This window comes from Carcharodon carcharias, chromosome 22, assembly GCF_017639515.1.
Source record: "Carcharodon carcharias isolate sCarCar2 chromosome 22, sCarCar2.pri, whole genome shotgun sequence".
Taxonomy (NCBI): domain Eukaryota; kingdom Metazoa; phylum Chordata; class Chondrichthyes; order Lamniformes; family Lamnidae; genus Carcharodon; species Carcharodon carcharias.
Genome location: NC_054488.1, coordinates 66,376,690 through 66,396,776, shown reverse-complemented (window position 1 = coordinate 66,396,776; position 20,087 = coordinate 66,376,690). Strand labels below are relative to the sequence as shown.

Here is a 20,087-nt window from a genome sequence, read left to right as displayed (position 1 = left end):
GTACGGAGCAGTGAGATTCTGTGGAATCACAGTCAGTGTGTACGGAGCAGTGAGATTCTGTGGAATCACAGTCAGTGTGTACGGAGCAGTGAGATTCTGTGGAATCACAGTCAGTGTGTACGGAGCAGTGAGATTCTGTGGAATCACAGTCAGTGTGTACGGAGCAGTGAGATTCTGTGGAATCACAGTCAGTGTGTACGGAGCAGTGAGATTCTGTGGAATCACAGTCAGTGTGTACGGAGCAGTGAGATTCTGTGGAATCACAGTCAGTGTGTACGGAGCAGTGAGATTCTGTGGAATCACAGTCAGTGTGTACGGAGCAGTGAGATTCTGTGGAATCACAGTCAGTGTGTACGGAGCAGTGAGATTCTGTGGAATCACAGTCAGTGTGTACGGAGCAGTGAGATTCTGTGGAATCACAGTCAGTGTGTACGGAGCAGTGAGATTCTGTGGAATCACAGTCAGTGTGTACGGAGCAGTGAGATTCTGTGGAATCACAGTCAGTGTGTACGGAGCAGTGAGATTCTGTGGAATCACAGTCAGTGTGTACGGAGCAGTGAGATTCTGTGGAATCACAGTCAGTGTGTACGGAGCAGTGAGATTCTGTGGAATCACAGTCAGTGTGTACGGAGCAGTGAGATTCTGTGGAATCACAGTCAGTGTGTACGGAGCAGTGAGATTCTGTGGAATCACAGTCAGTGTGTACGGAGCAGTGAGATTCTGTGGAATCACAGTCAGTGTGTACGGAGCAGTGAGATTCTGTGGAATCACAGTCAGTGTGTACGGAGCAGTGAGATTCTGTGGAATCACAGTCAGTGTGTACGGAGCAGTGAGATTCTGTGGAATCACAGTCAGTGTGTACGGAGCAGTGAGATTCTGTGGAATCACAGTCAGTGTGTACGGAGCAGTGAGATTCTGTGGAATCACAGTCAGTGTGTACGGAGCAGTGAGATTCTGTGGAATCACAGTCAGTGTGTACGGAGCAGTGAGATTCTGTGGAATCACAGTCAGTGTGTACGGAGCAGTGAGATTCTGTGGAATCACAGTCAGTGTGTACGGAGCAGTGAGATTCTGTGGAATCACAGTCAGTGTGTACGGAGCAGTGAGATTCTGTGGAATCACAGTCAGTGTGTACGGAGCAGTGAGATTCTGTGGAATCACAGTCAGTGTGTAGGGAGCAGTGAGATTCTGTGGAATCACAGTCAGTGTGTACGGAGCAGTGAGATTCTGTGGAATCACAGTCAGTGTGTACGGAGCAGTGAGATTCTGTGGAATCACAGTCAGTGTGTACGGAGCAGTGAGATTCTGTGGAATCACAGTCAGTGTGTACGGAGCAGTGAGATTCTGTGGAATCACAGTCAGTGTGTACGGAGCAGTGAGATTCTGTGGAATCACAGTCAGTGTGTACGGAGCAGTGAGATTCTGTGGAATCACAGTCAGTGTGTACGGAGCAGTGAGATTCTGTGGAATCACAGTCAGTGTGTACGGAGCAGTGAGATTCTGTGGAATCACAGTCAGTGTGTACGGAGCAGTGAGATTCTGTGGAATCACAGTCAGTGTGTACGGAGCAGTGAGATTCTGTGGAATCACAGTCAGTGTGTACGGAGCAGTGAGATTCTGTGGAATCACAGTCAGTGTGTACGGAGCAGTGAGATTCTGTGGAATCACAGTCAGTGTGTACGGAGCAGTGAGATTCTGTGGAATCACAGTCAGTGTGTACGGAGCAGTGAGATTCTGTGGAATCACAGTCAGTGTGTACGGAGCAGTGAGATTCTGTGGAATCACAGTCAGTGTGTACGGAGCAGTGAGATTCTGTGGAATCACAGTCAGTGTGTAGGGAGCAGTGAGATTCTGTGGAATCACAGTCAGTGTGTACGGAGCAGTGAGATTCTGTGGAATCACAGTCAGTGTGTACGGAGCAGTGAGATTCTGTGGAATCACAGTCAGTGTGTACGGAGCAGTGAGATTCTGTGGAATCACAGTCAGTGTGTACGGAGCAGTGAGATTCTGTGGAATCACAGTCAGTGTGTACGGAGCAGTGAGATTCTGTGGAATCACAGTCAGTGTGTACGGAGCAGTGAGATTCTGTGGAATCACAGTCAGTGTGTACGGAGCAGTGAGATTCTGTGGAATCACAGTCAGTGTGTACGGAGCAGTGAGATTCTGTGGAATCACAGTCAGTGTGTACGGAGCAGTGAGATTCTGTGGAATCACAGTCAGTGTGTACGGAGCAGTGAGATTCTGTGGAATCACAGTCAGTGTGTACGGAGCAGTGAGATTCTGTGGAATCACAGTCAGTGTGTACGGAGCAGTGAGATTCTGTGGAATCACAGTCAGTGTGTAGGGAGCAGTGAGATTCTGTGGAATCACAGTCAGTGTGTACGGAGCAGTGAGATTCTGTGGAATCACAGTCAGTGTGTACGGAGCAGTGAGATTCTGTGGAATCACAGTCAGTGTGTACGGAGCAGTGAGATTCTGTGGAATCACAGTCAGTGTGTACGGAGCAGTGAGATTCTGTGGAATCACAGTCAGTGTGTACGGAGCAGTGAGATTCTGTGGAATCACAGTCAGTGTGTAGGGAGCAGTGAGATTCTGTGGAATCACAGTCAGTGTGTACGGAGCAGTGAGATTCTGTGGAATCACAGTCAGTGTGTACGGAGCAGTGAGATTCTGTGGAATCACAGTCAGTGTGTACGGAGCAGTGAGATTCTGTGGAATCACAGTCAGTGTGTACGGAGCAGTGAGATTCTGTGGAATCACAGTCAGTGTGTACGGAGCAGTGAGATTCTGTGGAATCACAGTCAGTGTGTACGGAGCAGTGAGATTCTGTGGAATCACAGTCAGTGTGTACGGAGCAGTGAGATTCTGTGGAATCACAGTCAGTGTGTACGGAGCAGTGAGATTCTGTGGAATCACAGTCAGTGTGTACGGAGCAGTGAGATTCTGTGGAATCACAGTCAGTGTGTACGGAGCAGTGAGATTCTGTGGAATCACAGTCAGTGTGTACGGAGCAGTGAGATTCTGTGGAATCACAGTCAGTGTGTACGGAGCAGTGAGATTCTGTGGAATCACAGTCAGTGTGTACGGAGCAGTGAGATTCTGTGGAATCACAGTCAGTGTGTACGGAGCAGTGAGATTCTGTGGAATCACAGTCAGTGTGTACGGAGCAGTGAGATTCTGTGGAATCACAGTCAGTGTGTACGGAGCAGTGAGATTCTGTGGAATCACAGTCAGTGTGTACGGAGCAGTGAGATTCTGTGGAATCACAGTCAGTGTGTACGGAGCAGTGAGATTCTGTGGAATCACAGTCAGTGTGTACGGAGCAGTGAGATTCTGTGGAATCACAGTCAGTGTGTACGGAGCAGTGAGATTCTGTGGAATCACAGTCAGTGTGTACGGAGCAGTGAGATTCTGTGGAATCACAGTCAGTGTGTACGGAGCAGTGAGATTCTGTGGAATCACAGTCAGTGTGTACGGAGCAGTGAGATTCTGTGGAATCACAGTCAGTGTGTACGGAGCAGTGAGATTCTGTGGAATCACAGTCAGTGTGTACGGAGCAGTGAGATTCTGTGGAATCACAGTCAGTGTGTACGGAGCAGTGAGATTCTGTGGAATCACAGTCAGTGTGTACGGAGCAGTGAGATTCTGTGGAATCACAGTCAGTGTGTACGGAGCAGTGAGATTCTGTGGAATCACAGTCAGTGTGTACGGAGCAGTGAGATTCTGTGGAATCACAGTCAGTGTGTACGGAGCAGTGAGATTCTGTGGAATCACAGTCAGTGTGTACGGAGCAGTGAGATTCTGTGGAATCACAGTCAGTGTGTACGGAGCAGTGAGATTCTGTGGAATCACAGTCAGTGTGTACGGAGCAGTGAGATTCTGTGGAATCACAGTCAGTGTGTACGGAGCAGTGAGATTCTGTGGAATCACAGTCAGTGTGTACGGAGCAGTGAGATTCTGTGGAATCACAGTCAGTGTGTACGGAGCAGTGAGATTCTGTGGAATCACAGTCAGTGTGTACGGAGCAGTGAGATTCTGTGGAATCACAGTCAGTGTGTACGGAGCAGTGAGATTCTGTGGAATCACAGTCAGTGTGTACGGAGCAGTGAGATTCTGTGGAATCACAGTCAGTGTGTAGGGAGCAGTGAGATTCTGTGGAATCACAGTCAGTGTGTACGGAGCAGTGAGATTCTGTGGAATCACAGTCAGTGTGTACGGAGCAGTGAGATTCTGTGGAATCACAGTCAGTGTGTACGGAGCAGTGAGATTCTGTGGAATCACAGTCAGTGTGTACGGAGCAGTGAGATTCTGTGGAATCACAGTCAGTGTGTACGGAGCAGTGAGATTCTGTGGAATCACAGTCAGTGTGTACGGAGCAGTGAGATTCTGTGGAATCACAGTCAGTGTGTACGGAGCAGTGAGATTCTGTGGAATCACAGTCAGTGTGTACGGAGCAGTGAGATTCTGTGGAATCACAGTCAGTGTGTACGGAGCAGTGAGATTCTGTGGAATCACAGTCAGTGTGTACGGAGCAGTGAGATTCTGTGGAATCACAGTCAGTGTGTACGGAGCAGTGAGATTCTGTGGAATCACAGTCAGTGTGTACGGAGCAGTGAGATTCTGTGGAATCACAGTCAGTGTGTACGGAGCAGTGAGATTCTGTGGAATCACAGTCAGTGTGTACGGAGCAGTGAGATTCTGTGGAATCACAGTCAGTGTGTACGGAGCAGTGAGATTCTGTGGAATCACAGTCAGTGTGTACGGAGCAGTGAGATTCTGTGGAATCACAGTCAGTGTGTACGGAGCAGTGAGATTCTGTGGAATCACAGTCAGTGTGTACGGAGCAGTGAGATTCTGTGGAATCACAGTCAGTGTGTACGGAGCAGTGAGATTCTGTGGAATCACAGTCAGTGTGTACGGAGCAGTGAGATTCTGTGGAATCACAGTCAGTGTGTACGGAGCAGTGAGATTCTGTGGAATCACAGTCAGTGTGTACGGAGCAGTGAGATTCTGTGGAATCACAGTCAGTGTGTACGGAGCAGTGAGATTCTGTGGAATCACAGTCAGTGTGTACGGAGCAGTGAGATTCTGTGGAATCACAGTCAGTGTGTACGGAGCAGTGAGATTCTGTGGAATCACAGTCAGTGTGTACGGAGCAGTGAGATTCTGTGGAATCACAGTCAGTGTGTAGGGAGCAGTGAGATTCTGTGGAATCACAGTCAGTGTGTACGGAGCAGTGAGATTCTGTGGAATCACAGTCAGTGTGTACGGAGCAGTGAGATTCTGTGGAATCACAGTCAGTGTGTACGGAGCAGTGAGATTCTGTGGAATCACAGTCAGTGTGTACGGAGCAGTGAGATTCTGTGGAATCACAGTCAGTGTGTACGGAGCAGTGAGATTCTGTGGAATCACAGTCAGTGTGTACGGAGCAGTGAGATTCTGTGGAATCACAGTCAGTGTGTACGGAGCAGTGAGATTCTGTGGAATCACAGTCAGTGTGTACGGAGCAGTGAGATTCTGTGGAATCACAGTCAGTGTGTACGGAGCAGTGAGATTCTGTGGAATCACAGTCAGTGTGTACGGAGCAGTGAGATTCTGTGGAATCACAGTCAGTGTGTACGGAGCAGTGAGATTCTGTGGAATCACAGTCAGTGTGTACGGAGCAGTGAGATTCTGTGGAATCACAGTCAGTGTGTACGGAGCAGTGAGATTCTGTGGAATCACAGTCAGTGTGTACGGAGCAGTGAGATTCTGTGGAATCACAGTCAGTGTGTACGGAGCAGTGAGATTCTGTGGAATCACAGTCAGTGTGTACGGAGCAGTGAGATTCTGTGGAATCACAGTCAGTGTGTACGGAGCAGTGAGATTCTGTGGAATCACAGTCAGTGTGTACGGAGCAGTGAGATTCTGTGGAATCACAGTCAGTGTGTACGGAGCAGTGAGATTCTGTGGAATCACAGTCAGTGTGTACGGAGCAGTGAGATTCTGTGGAATCACAGTCAGTGTGTACGGAGCAGTGAGATTCTGTGGAATCACAGTCAGTGTGTACGGAGCAGTGAGATTCTGTGGAATCACAGTCAGTGTGTACGGAGCAGTGAGATTCTGTGGAATCACAGTCAGTGTGTACGGAGCAGTGAGATTCTGTGGAATCACAGTCAGTGTGTACGGAGCAGTGAGATTCTGTGGAATCACAGTCAGTGTGTACGGAGCAGTGAGATTCTGTGGAATCACAGTCAGTGTGTACGGAGCAGTGAGATTCTGTGGAATCACAGTCAGTGTGTACGGAGCAGTGAGATTCTGTGGAATCACAGTCAGTGTGTACGGAGCAGTGAGATTCTGTGGAATCACAGTCAGTGTGTACGGAGCAGTGAGATTCTGTGGAATCACAGTCAGTGTGTACGGAGCAGTGAGATTCTGTGGAATCACAGTCAGTGTGTACGGAGCAGTGAGATTCTGTGGAATCACAGTCAGTGTGTACGGAGCAGTGAGATTCTGTGGAATCACAGTCAGTGTGTACGGAGCAGTGAGATTCTGTGGAATCACAGTCAGTGTGTACGGAGCAGTGAGATTCTGTGGAATCACAGTCAGTGTGTACGGAGCAGTGAGATTCTGTGGAATCACAGTCAGTGTGTACGGAGCAGTGAGATTCTGTGGAATCACAGTCAGTGTGTACGGAGCAGTGAGATTCTGTGGAATCACAGTCAGTGTGTACGGAGCAGTGAGATTCTGTGGAATCACAGTCAGTGTGTACGGAGCAGTGAGATTCTGTGGAATCACAGTCAGTGTGTACGGAGCAGTGAGATTCTGTGGAATCACAGTCAGTGTGTACGGAGCAGTGAGATTCTGTGGAATCACAGTCAGTGTGTACGGAGCAGTGAGATTCTGTGGAATCACAGTCAGTGTGTACGGAGCAGTGAGATTCTGTGGAATCACAGTCAGTGTGTACGGAGCAGTGAGATTCTGTGGAATCACAGTCAGTGTGTACGGAGCAGTGAGATTCTGTGGAATCACAGTCAGTGTGTACGGGAGCAGTGAGATTCTGTGGAATCACAGTCAGTGTGTACGGAGCAGTGAGATTCTGTGGAATCACAGTCAGTGTGTACGGAGCAGTGAGATTCTGTGGAATCACAGTCAGTGTGTACGGAGCAGTGAGATTCTGTGGAATCACAGTCAGTGTGTACGGAGCAGTGAGATTCTGTGGAATCACAGTCAGTGTGTAGGGAGCAGTGAGATTCTGTGGAATCACAGTCAGTGTGTAGGGAGCAGTGAGATTCTGTGGAATCACAGTCAGTGTGTACGGAGCAGTGAGATTCTGTGGAATCACAGTCAGTGTGTACGGAGCAGTGAGATTCTGTGGAATCACAGTCAGTGTGTACGGAGCAGTGAGATTCTGTGGAATCACAGTCAGTGTGTACGGAGCAGTGAGATTCTGTGGAATCACAGTCAGTGTGTACGGAGCAGTGAGATTCTGTGGAATCACAGTCAGTGTGTACGGAGCAGTGAGATTCTGTGGAATCACAGTCAGTGTGTACGGAGCAGTGAGATTCTGTGGAATCACAGTCAGTGTGTACGGAGCAGTGAGATTCTGTGGAATCACAGTCAGTGTGTACGGAGCAGTGAGATTCTGTGGAATCACAGTCAGTGTGTACGGAGCAGTGAGATTCTGTGGAATCACAGTCAGTGTGTACGGAGCAGTGAGATTCTGTGGAATCACAGTCAGTGTGTACGGAGCAGTGAGATTCTGTGGAATCACAGTCAGTGTGTACGGAGCAGTGAGATTCTGTGGAATCACAGTCAGTGTGTAGGGAGCAGTGAGATTCTGTGGAATCACAGTCAGTGTGTAGGGAGCAGTGAGATTCTGTGGAATCACAGTCAGTGTGTAGGTTGCAGTGAGATTCTGTGGAATCACAGTCAGTGTGTAGGAGTCAGTGAGATTCTGTGGAATCACAGTCAGTGTGTAGAGTCAGTGAGATTCTGTGGAATCACAGTCAGTGTGTACAGAGCAGTGAGATTCTGTGGAATCACAGTCAGTGTGTACGGAGCAGTGAGATTCTGTGGAATCACAGTCAGTGTGTACGGAGCAGTGAGATTCTGTGGAATCACAGTCAGTGTGTACGGAGCAGTGAGATTCTGTGGAATCACAGTCAGTGTGTACGGAGCAGTGAGATTCTGTGGAATCACAGTCAGTGTGTACGGAGCAGTGAGATTCTGTGGAATCACAGTCAGTGTGTACGGAGCAGTGAGATTCTGTGGAATCACAGTCAGTGTGTACGGAGCAGGGAGATTCTGTGGAATCACAGTCAGTGTGTACGGAGCAGGGAGATTCTGTGGAATCACAGTCAGTGTGTACGGAGCAGTGAGATTCTGTGGAATCACAGTCAGTGTGTAGGGAGCAGTGAGATTCTGTGGAATCACAGTCAGTGTGTACGGAGCAGTGAGATTCTGTGGAATCACAGTCAGTGTGTACGGAGCAGTGAGATTCTGTGGAATCACTGTCAGTGTGTAGGGAGCAGTGAGATTCTGTGGAATCACAGTCAGTGTGTAGGGAGCAGTGAGATTCTGTGGAGTCACAGTCAGTGTGTAGGGAGCAGTGAGATTCTGTGGAATCACAGTCAGTGTGTAGGGTGCAGTGAGATTCTGTAGAATCACAGTCAGTGTGTACAGAGCAGTGAGATTCTGTGGAATCACAGTCAGTGTGTACGGAGCAGTGAGATTCTGTGGAATCACAGTCAGTGTGTAGGGAGCAGTGAGATTCTGTGGAATCACAGTCAGTGTGTACGGAGCAGTGAGATTCTGTGGAATCACAGTCAGTGTGTACGGAGCAGTGAGATTCTGTGGAATCACAGTCAGTGTGTACGGAGCAGTGAGATTCTGTGGAATCACAGTCAGTGTGTACGGAGCAGTGAGATTCTGTGGAATCACAGTCAGTGTGTACGGAGCAGTGAGATTCTGTGGAATCACAGTCAGTGTGTAGGGAGCAGTGAGATTCTGTGGAATCACAGTCAGTGTGTACGGAGCAGTGAGATTCTGTGGAATCACAGTCAGTGTGTACGGAGCAGTGAGATTCTGTGGAATCACAGTCAGTGTGTACGGAGCAGTGAGATTCTGTGGAATCACAGTCAGTGTGTATGGAGCAGTGAGATTCTGTGGAATCACAGTCAGTGTGTACGGAGCAGTGAGATTCTGTGGAATCACAGTCAGTGTGTACGGAGCAGTAAGATTCTGTGGAATCACAGTCAGTGTGTACGGAGCAGTGAGATTCTGTGGAATCACAGTCAGTGTGTACGGAGCAGTGAGATTCTGTGGAATCACAGTCAGTGTGTACGGAGCAGTGAGATTCTGTGGAATCACAGTCAGTGTGTACGGAGCAGTGAGATTCTGTGGAATCACAGTCAGTGTGTACGGAGCAGTGAGATTCTGTGGAATCACAGTCAGTGTGTACGGAGCAGTGAGATTCTGTGGAATCACAGTCAGTGTGTACGGAGCAGTGAGATTCTGTGGAATCACAGTCAGTGTGTACGGAGCAGTGAGATTCTGTGGAATCACAGTCAGTGTGTACGGAGCAGTGAGATTCTGTGGAATCACAGTCAGTGTGTACGGAGCAGTGAGATTCTGTGGAATCACAGTCAGTGTGTACGGAGCAGTGAGATTCTGTGGAATCACAGTCAGTGTGTACGGAGCAGTGAGATTCTGTGGAATCACAGTCAGTGTGTACGGAGCAGTGAGATTCTGTGGAATCACAGTCAGTGTGTAGGGAGCAGTGAGATTCTGTGGAATCACAGTCAGTGTGTACGGAGCAGTGAGATTCTGTGGAATCACAGTCAGTGTGTAGGGAGCAGTGAGATTCTGTGGAATCACAGTCAGTGTGTAGGGAGCAGTGAGATTCTGTGGAATCACAGTCAGTGTGTACGGAGCAGTGAGATTCTGTGGAATCACAGTCAGTGTGTACGGAGCAGTGAGATTCTGTGGAATCACAGTCAGTGTGTACGGAGCAGTGAGATTCTGTGGAATCACAGTCAGTGTGTACGGAGCAGTGAGATTCTGTGGAATCACAGTCAGTGTGTACGGAGCAGTGAGATTCTGTGGAATCACAGTCAGTGTGTACGGAGCAGTGAGATTCTGTGGAATCACAGTCAGTGTGTACGGAGCAGTGAGATTCTGTGGAATCACAGTCAGTGTGTACGGAGCAGTGAGATTCTGTGGAATCACAGTCAGTGTGTACGGAGCAGTGAGATTCTGTGGAATCACAGTCAGTGTGTACGGAGCAGTGAGATTCTGTGGAATCACAGTCAGTGTGTACGGAGCAGTGAGATTCTGTGGAATCACAGTCAGTGTGTACGGAGCAGTGAGATTCTGTGGAATCACAGTCAGTGTGTACGGAGCAGTGAGATTCTGTGGAATCACAGTCAGTGTGTACGGAGCAGTGAGATTCTGTGGAATCACAGTCAGTGTGTACGGAGCAGTGAGATTCTGTGGAATCACAGTCAGTGTGTACGGAGCAGTGAGATTCTGTGGAATCACAGTCAGTGTGTACGGAGCAGTGAGATTCTGTGGAATCACAGTCAGTGTGTACGGAGCAGTGAGATTCTGTGGAATCACAGTCAGTGTGTAGGGAGCAGTGAGATTCTGTGGAATCACAGTCAGTGTGTAGGGAGCAGTGAGATTCTGTGGAATCACAGTCAGTGTGTACGGAGCAGTGAGATTCTGTGGAATCACAGTCAGTGTGTAGGGAGCAGTGAGATTCTGTGGAATCACAGTCAGTGTGTAGGAGCAGTGAGATTCTGTGGAATCACAGTCAGTGTGTACGGAGCAGTGAGATTCTGTGGAATCACAGTCAGTGTGTACGGAGCAGTGAGATTCTGTGGAATCACAGTCAGTGTGTACGGAGCAGTGAGATTCTGTGGAATCACAGTCAGTGTGTACGGAGCAGTGAGATTCTGTGGAATCACAGTCAGTGTGTACGGAGCAGTGAGATTCTGTGGAATCACAGTCAGTGTGTACGGAGCAGTGAGATTCTGTGGAATCACAGTCAGTGTGTACGGAGCAGTGAGATTCTGTGGAATCACAGTCAGTGTGTACGGAGCAGTGAGATTCTGTGGAATCACAGTCAGTGTGTACGGAGCAGTGAGATTCTGTGGAATCACAGTCAGTGTGTACGGAGCAGTGAGATTCTGTGGAATCACAGTCAGTGTGTACGGAGCAGTGAGATTCTGTGGAATCACAGTCAGTGTGTACGGAGCAGTGAGATTCTGTGGAATCACAGTCAGTGTGTACGGAGCAGTGAGATTCTGTGGAATCACAGTCAGTGTGTACGGAGCAGTGAGATTCTGTGGAATCACAGTCAGTGTGTACGGAGCAGTGAGATTCTGTGGAATCACAGTCAGTGTGTACGGAGCAGTGAGATTCTGTGGAATCACAGTCAGTGTGTACGGAGCAGTGAGATTCTGTGGAATCACAGTCAGTGTGTACGGAGCAGTGAGATTCTGTGGAATCACAGTCAGTGTGTACGGAGCAGTGAGATTCTGTGGAATCACAGTCAGTGTGTACGGAGCAGTGAGATTCTGTGGAATCACAGTCAGTGTGTACGGAGCAGTGAGATTCTGTGGAATCACAGTCAGTGTGTACGGAGCAGTGAGATTCTGTGGAATCACAGTCAGTGTGTACGGAGCAGTGAGATTCTGTGGAATCACAGTCAGTGTGTACGGAGCAGTGAGATTCTGTGGAATCACAGTCAGTGTGTACGGAGCAGTGAGATTCTGTGGAATCACAGTCAGTGTGTACGGAGCAGTGAGATTCTGTGGAATCACAGTCAGTGTGTACGGAGCAGTGAGATTCTGTGGAATCACAGTCAGTGTGTACGGAGCAGTGAGATTCTGTGGAATCACAGTCAGTGTGTACGGAGCAGTGAGATTCTGTGGAATCACAGTCAGTGTGTACGGAGCAGTGAGATTCTGTGGAATCACAGTCAGTGTGTACGGAGCAGTGAGATTCTGTGGAATCACAGTCAGTGTGTACGGAGCAGTGAGATTCTGTGGAATCACAGTCAGTGTGTACGGAGCAGTGAGATTCTGTGGAATCACAGTCAGTGTGTAGGGAGCAGTGAGATTCTGTGGAATCACAGTCAGTGTGTACGGAGCAGTGAGATTCTGTGGAATCACAGTCAGTGTGTACGGAGCAGTGAGATTCTGTGGAATCACAGTCAGTGTGTACGGAGCAGTGAGATTCTGTGGAATCACAGTCAGTGTGTACGGAGCAGTGAGATTCTGTGGAATCACAGTCAGTGTGTACGGAGCAGTGAGATTCTGTGGAATCACAGTCAGTGTGTAAGGAGCAGTGAGATTCTGTGGAATCACAGTCAGTGTGTAGGGAGCAGTGAGATTCTGTGGAATCACAGTCAGTGTGTAGGGAGCAGTGAGATTCTGTGGAATCACAGTCAGTGTGTACGGAGCAGTGAGATTCTGTGGAATCACAGTCAGTGTGTACGGAGCAGTGAGATTCTGTGGAATCACAGTCAGTGTGTACGGAGCAGTGAGATTCTGTGGAATCACAGTCAGTGTGTACGGAGCAGTGAGATTCTGTGGAATCACAGTCAGTGTGTACGGAGCAGTGAGATTCTGTGGAATCACAGACATTGTTTAAGGAGCAGTGAGATTCTGTGGAATCACAGTCAGTGTGTACGGAGCAGTGAGATTCTGTGGAATCACAGTCAGTGTGTACGGAGCAGTGAGATTCTGTGGAATCACAGTCAGTGTGTACGGAGCAGTGAGATTCTGTGGAATCACAGTCAGTGTGTACGGAGCAGTGAGATTCTGTGGAATCACAGTCAGTGTGTACGGAGCAGTGAGATTCTGTGGAATCACAGTCAGTGTGTACGGAGCAGTGAGATTCTGTGGAATCACAGTCAGTGTGTACGGAGCAGTGAGATTCTGTGGAATCACAGTCAGTGTGTACGGAGCAGTGAGATTCTGTGGAATCACAGTCAGTGTGTACGGAGCAGTGAGATTCTGTGGAATCACAGTCAGTGTGTAGGGAGCAGTGAGATTCTGTGGAATCACAGTCAGTGTGTAGGGAGCAGTGAGATTCTGTGGAATCACAGTCAGTGTGTAGGGAGCAGTGAGATTCTGTGGAATCACAGTCAGTGTGTAGGATCAGTGAGATTCTGTGGAATCACAGTCAGTGTGTAGAATTCAGTGAGATTCTGTGGAATCACAGTCAGTGGGTACAGAGCAGTGAGATTCTGTGGAATCACAGTCAGTGTGTACGGAGCAGTGAGATTCTGTGGAATCACAGTCAGTGTGTACGGAGCAGTGAGATTCTGTGGAATCACAGTCAGTGTGTACGGAGCAGTGAGATTCTGTGGAATCACAGTCAGTGTGTACGGAGCAGTGAGATTCTGTGGAATCACAGTCAGTGTGTACGGAGCAGTGAGATTCTGTGGAATCACAGTCAGTGTGTACGGAGCAGTGAGATTCTGTGGAATCACAGTCAGTGTGTACGGAGCAGTGAGATTCTGTGGAATCACAGTCAGTGTGTACGGAGCAGTGAGATTCTGTGGAATCACAGTCAGTGTGTACGGAGCAGGGAGATTCTGTGGAATCACAGTCAGTGTGTACGGAGCAGTGAGATTCTGTGGAATCACAGTCAGTGTGTACGGAGCAGTGAGATTCTGTGGAATCACAGTCAGTGTGTACGGAGCAGTGAGATTCTGTGGAATCACAGTCAGTGTGTACGGAGCAGTGAGATTCTGTGGAATCACAGTCAGTGTGTACGGAGCAGTGAGATTCTGTGGAATCACAGTCAGTGTGTAGGGAGCAGTGAGATTCTGTGGAATCACAGTCAGTGTGTACGGAGCAGTGAGATTCTGTGGAATCACAGTCAGTGTGTACGGAGCAGTGAGATTCTGTGGAATCACAGTCAGTGTGTACGGAGCAGTGAGATTCTGTGGAATCACAGTCAGTGTGTACGGAGCAGTGAGATTCTGTGGAATCACAGTCAGTGTGTACGGAGCAGTGAGATTCTGTGGAATCACAGTCAGTGTGTACGGAGCAGTGAGATTCTGTGGAATCACAGTCAGTGTGTAGGGAGCAGTGAGATTCTGTGGAATCACAGTCAGTGTGTACGGAGCAGTGAGATTCTGTGGAATCACAGTCAGTGTGTACGGAGCAGTGAGATTCTGTGGAATCACAGTCAGTGTGTAGGGAGCAGTGAGATTCTGTGGAATCACAGTCAGTGTGTAGGGAGCAGTGAGATTCTGTGGAATCACAGTCAGTGTGTAGGGAGCAGGGTGATTCTGTGGCTCAGATCAATCTGTCTGTATTTCTGACAGAGCAGATTGGGAGAAGCTGTTTCCACTGTCAGGAGTGTTGGTAAGAGAGGGACCCAGGCTGCTGACTGGTCAAAGGAAAGCCGGGGAGTTGAGAATATGTTTATACAGCGAGTTGTCGTGATCTGGAAGGCGCTGCCAAAGAGGGCGTTGGAAACAGATTGAACCGGAACTTCGAAAATGGGGAATTGGAGAAATATCCGAAAAGCTGCAGAACGCTCTCAGTCTGCCAGCACAGATCCGATGGGTGAATGTCATCCCCCTGTGCTGTGTAATTCTACACAGATTGGGATTTGTGAATCTTTTCTTTATAATAACAAACAATAACCCCCTGAAATAGCTTTGCTCTCCACCCTAACATCATGAGCACAGCTAAAGACCCCCTCCCCCAACACTACACCCCAACCGGACCACCACATGCACTCCTTGCCGCCACCTTCCCTCTCCCCCTACAGCCAATGCCCTCCCCTCCCCCTCGAACAAACCCTCACTCTCACCTCGTCCAGTTTCTCTGTCTGGCTCTTTAACTGACTCGCTGTGTTTTTCAGATCGTTCGATTCTTCTTCCAGCTGCTGGGCCCTGTGGAGGAAACATCCCATAATAACACTGCAGCTCAGAGCAACACAGAGAGAGCCCGCTCCTGGGCTGGGGGAGGAGGAAGCGGGGGATGTGGGACAGCACCTTCAGGGGAGGGGGAGGGAGATTCAGCACCTTCAGGGGAGGGAGAGAGAGAGAGAGAGTCAGCACCTTCAGGGGAGGGGGATGGAGATTCAGCACCTTCAGGGGAGGGAGAGAGAGAGAGTCAGCACCTTCAGGGGAGGGGGAGAGAGAGAGAGTCAGCACCTTCAGGGGAGGGGGAGAGAGAGAGAGTCAGCACCTTCAGGGGAGGGGGAGAGAGAGAGAGTCAGCACCTTCAGGGGAGGGGGAGAGAGAGTCAGCACCTTCAGGGGAGGGGGAGAGAGAGTCAGCACCTTCAGGGGAGGGGGAGAGCGAGTCAGCACCTTCAGGGGAGGGGGAGAGAGAGTCAGCACCTTCAGGGGAGGGGGAGAGAGAGAGAGTCAGCACCTTCAGGGGAGGGGGAGAGAGAGTCAGCACCTTCAGGGGAGGGGGAGAGAGAGTCAGCACCTTCAGGGGAGGGGGAGAGAGAGTCAGCACCTTCAGGGGAGGGGGAGAGAGAGAGTCAGCACCTTCAGGGGAGGGGGAGAGAGAGTCAGCACCTTCAGGGGAGGGGGAGAGAGAGTCAGCACCTTCAGGGGAGGGGGAGAGAGAGTCAGCACCTTCAGGGGAGGGGGAGAGAGAGAGAGTCAGCACCTTCAGGGGAGGGGGAGAGAGAGAGAGTTAGCACCTTCAGGAGAGGGGGAGAGAGAGAGAGTCAGCACCTTCAGGGGAGGGGGAGAGAGAGAGAGTCAGCACCTTCAGGGGAGGGGGAGAGAGAGTCAGCACCTTCAGGGGAGGGGGAGAGAGAGTCAGCACCTTCAGGGGAGGGGGAGAGAGAGAGAGTCAGCACCTTCAGGGGAGGGGGAGAGAGTCAGCACCTTCAGGGGAGAGAGAGAGAGTCAGCACCTTCAGGGGAGGGGGAGAGAGAGTCAGCACCTTCAGGGGAGGGGGAGAGAGAGTCAGCACCTTCAGGGGAGGGGGAGAGAGAGAGAGTCAGCACCTTCAGGGGAGGGGGAGAGAGAGAGAGTCAGCACCTTCAGGGGAGAGAGAGAGAGTCAGCACCTTCAGGGGAGGGGGAGAGAGAGAGAGTCAGCACCTTCAGGGGAGGGGGAGAGAGAGAGAGTCAGCACCTTCAGGGGAGAGAGAGAGAGAGTCTGCACCTTCAGGGGAGGGGGAGAGAGAGAGAGTCAGCACCTTCAGGGGAGGGGGAGAGAGAGTCAGCACCTTCAGGGGAGGGGGAGAGAGAGAGAGTCAGCACCTTCAGGGGAGGGGGAGAGAGAGTCAGCACCTTCAGGGGAGGGGGAGAGAGAGTCAGCACCTTCCGGGGAGGGGGAGAGAGAGAGAGTCAGCACCTTCAGGGGAGGGGGAGAGAGAGAGAGTCAGCACCTTCAGGGGAGGGGGAGAGAGAGTCAGCACCTTCAGGGGAGGGGGAGAGAGAGAGAGTCAGCACCTTCAGGGGAGGGGGAGAGAGAGAGAGTCAGCACCTTCAGGGGAGGGGGAGAGAGAGTCAGCACCTTCAGGGGAGGGGGAGAGAGAGTCAGCACCTTCAGGGGAGGGGGAGAGAGAGTCAGCACCTTCAGGGGAGGGGGAGAGAGAGAGAGTCAGCACCTTCAGGGGAGGGGGAGGGGGAGAGAGAGTCAGCACCTTCAGGGGAGGGGGAGAGAGAGAGAGTCAGCACCTTCAGGGGAGGGGGAGAGAGAGAGAGTCAGCACCTTCAGGGGAGGGGGAGAGAGAGTCAGCACCTTCAGGGGAGGGGGAGAGAGAGTCAGCACCTTCAGGGGAGGGGGAGAGAGAGAGAGTCAGCACCTTCAGGGGAGGGGGAGAGAGAGAGAGTCAGCAACTTCAGGGGAGGGGGAGAGAGAGTCAGCACCTTCAGGGGAGGGGGAGAGAGAGAGAGTCAGCACCTTCAGGGGAGGGGGAGAGAGAGAGAGTCAGCAACTTCAGGGGAGGGGGAGAGAGAGAGAGTCAGCACCTTCAGGGGAGGGGGAGAGAGAGAGAGTCAGCAACTTCAGGGGAGGGGGAGAGAGAGTCAGCACCTTCAGGGGAGGGGGAGAGAGAGTCAGCACCTTCAGGGGAGGGGGAGAGAGAGTCAGCACCTTCAGGGGAGGGGGAGAGAGAGAGAGTCAGCACCTTCAGGGGAGGGGGAGAGAGAGAGAGTCAGCACCTTCAGGGGAGGGGGAGAGAGAGTCAGCACCTTCAGGGGAGGGGGAGAGAGAGTCAGCACCTTCAGGGGAGGGGGAGAGAGAGAGAGTCAGCACCTTCAGGGGAGGGGGAGAGAGAGTCAGCACCTTCAGGGGAGGGGGAGAGAGAGTCAGCACCTTCAGGGGATGGGGAGAGAGAGTCAGCACCTTCAGGGGAGGGAGAGAGAGTCAGCACCTTCAGGGGAGGGGGAGAGAGAGTCAGCACCTTCAGGGGAGGGGGAGAGAGAGAGAGTCAGCACCTTCAGGGGAGGGGGAGAGAGAGTCAGCACCTTCAGGGGAGGGGGAGAGAGAGAGAGTCAGCACCTTCAGGGGAGGGGGAGAGAGAGTCAGCACCTTCAGGGGAGGGGGAGAGAGAGTCAGCACCTTCAGGGGATGGGGAGAGAGAGAGAGTCAGCACCTTCAGGGGAAGGGGAGAGAGAGTCAGCACCTTCAGGGGAGGGGGAGAGAGAGTCAGCACCTTCAGGGGAGGGGGAGAGAGAGTCAGCACCTTCAGGGGAGGGGGAGAGAGAGAGAGTCAGCACCTTCAGGGGAGGGGGAGAGAGAGAGAGTCAACACCTTCAGGGGAGGGGGAGAGAGAGTCAGCACCTTCAGGGGAGGGGGAGAGAGAGAGTCAGCACCTTCAGGGGAGGGGGAGAGAGAGTCAGCACCTTCAGGGGAGGGGGAGAGAGAGAGAGTCAGCACCTTCAGGGGAGGGGGAGAGAGAGTCAGCACCTTCAGGGGAGGGGGAGAGAGAGAGAGTCAGCACCTTCAGGGGAGGGGGAGAGAGAGAGAGTCAGCACCTTCAGGGGAGGGGGAGAGAGAGTCAGCACCTTCAGGGGAGGGGGAGAGAGAGTCAGCACCTTCAGGGGAGGGGGAGAGAGAGAGAGTCAGCACCTTCAGGGGAGGGGGAGAGAGAGAGAGTCAGCACCTTCAGGGGAGGGGGAGAGAGAGTCAGCACCTTCAGGGGAGAGAGAGAGAGTCAGCACCTTCAGGGGAGGGGGAGAGAGAGAGAGTCAGCACCTTCAGGGGAGGGGGAGAGAGAGAGTCAGCACCTTCAGGGGAGGGGGAGAGAGAGTCAGCACCTTCAGGGGAGGGGGAGAGAGAGTCAGCACCTTCAGGGGAGAGAGAGAGAGTCAGCACCTTCAGGGGAGGGGGAGAGAGAGAGAGTCAGCACCTTCAGGGGAGGGGGAGAGAGAGTCAGCACCTTCAGGGGAGGGGGAGAGAGAGTCAGCACCTTCAGGGGAGGGGGAGAGAGAGTCAGCACCTTCAGGGGAGGGGGAGAGAGAGTCAGCACCTTCAGGGGAGAGAGAGAGAGTCAGCACCTTCAGGGGAGGGGGAGAGAGAGAGAGTCAGCATCTTCAGGGGAGGGAGAGAGAGAGTCAGCACCTTCAGGGGAGGGGGAGAGAGAGTCAGCACCTTCAGGGGAGGGGGAGAGAGAGTCAGCACCTTCAGGGGAGTGGGAGAGAGAGAGAGTCAGCACCTTCAGGGGAGGGGGAGAGAGAGTCAGCACCTTCAGGGGAGGGAGAGAGAGAGTCAGCACCTTCAGGGGAGGGGGAGGGGGAGAGAGAGTCAGCACCTTCAGGGGAGGGGGAGAGAGAGTCAGCACCTTCAGGGGAGGGGGAGAGAGTCAGCACCTTCAGGGGAGGGGGAGAGAGAGTCAGCACCTTCAGGGGAGGGGGGAGAGAGAGTCAGCACCTTCGGGGATGGGGAGAGAGAGAGAGTCAGCACCTTCAGGGGAGGGGGAGAGAGAGTCAGCACCTTCAGGGGAGGGGGAGAGAGAGAGAGTCAGCACCTTCAGGGGAGGGGGAGAGAGAGAGAGTCAGCACCTTCAGGGGAGGGGGAGAGAGAGAGAGTCAGCACCTTCAGGGGAGGGGGAGAGAGAGTCAGCACCTTCAGGGGAGGGGGAGAGAGAGAGAGTCAGCACCTTCAGGGGAGGGGGAGAGAGAGTCAGCACCTTCAGGGGAGGGGGAGAGAGAGAGAGTCAGCACCTTCAGGGGAGGGGAGAGAGAGTCAGCACCTTCAGGGGAGGGGGAGAGAGAGTCAGCACCTTCAGGGGAGGGGGAGAGAGAGTCAGCACCTTCAGGGGAGGGGGAGAGAGAGTCAGCACCTTCAGGGGAGGGGGAGAGAGAGTCAGCACCTTCAGGGGAGGGGGAGAGAGTCAGCACCTTCAGGGGAGGGGGAGAGAGAGTCAGCACCTTCAGGGGAGGGGGAGAGAGAGTCAGCACCTTCAGGGGAGGGGGAGAGAGAGAGAGTCAGCAACTTCAGGGGAGGGGGAGAGAGAGATAGTCAGCACCTTCAGGGGAGGGGGAGAGAGAGAGAGTCAGCACCTTCAGGGGAGGGGGAGAGAGAGTCAGCACCTTCAGGGGAGGGGGTGAGAGAGAGAGAGTCAGCACCTTCAGGGGAGGGGGAGAGAGAGAGAGTCAGCACCTTCAGGGGAGGGGGAGAGAGAGTCAGCACCTTCAGGGGAGGGGGAGAGAGAGTCAGCACCTTCAGGGGAGGGGGAGAGAGAGAGAGTCAGCACCTTCAGGGGAGGGGGAGAGAGAGTCAGCACCTTCAGGGGAGGGGGAGAGAGAGTCAGCACCTTCAGGGGAGGGAGAGAGAGAGTCAGCACCTTCAGGGGAGGGGGAGGGGGAGAGAGAGTCAGCACCTTCAGGGGAAGGGGAGAGAGAGAGAGTCAGCACCTTCAGGGGAGGGGGAGAGAGAGAGAGTCAGCACCTTCAGGGGAGGGGGAGAGAGAGTCAGCACCTTCAGGGGAGAGAGAGAGAGTCAACACCTTCAGGGGAGGGGGAGAGAGAGAGAGTCAGCACCTTCACGGGAGGGGGAGAGAGAGTCAGCACCTTCAGGGGAGGGGGAGAGAGAGAGAGTCAGCACCTTCAGGGGAGGGGGAGAGAGAGAGAGTCAGCACCTTCAGGGGAGGGGGAGAGAGA

The 20,087-nt window shown here is 52.2% G+C and overlaps 1 protein-coding gene across 1 annotated transcript in view; it reads right to left on the bottom strand.

The window, feature by feature from the left end:
• LOC121293693 (rab11 family-interacting protein 4-like) overlaps positions 1-14,922 on the bottom strand; it is a 122,271-nt gene extending 107,349 nt beyond the window's left edge. Inside the window, exon 1 of the mRNA XM_041216863.1 lies at positions 14,821-14,922. Within this exon, the coding sequence (XP_041072797.1) occupies positions 14,821-14,922 (102 nt within the window). The remainder of the gene's footprint in view (positions 1-14,820) is intronic.
• Between the last annotated feature and the right edge of the window lie 5,165 nt (positions 14,923-20,087).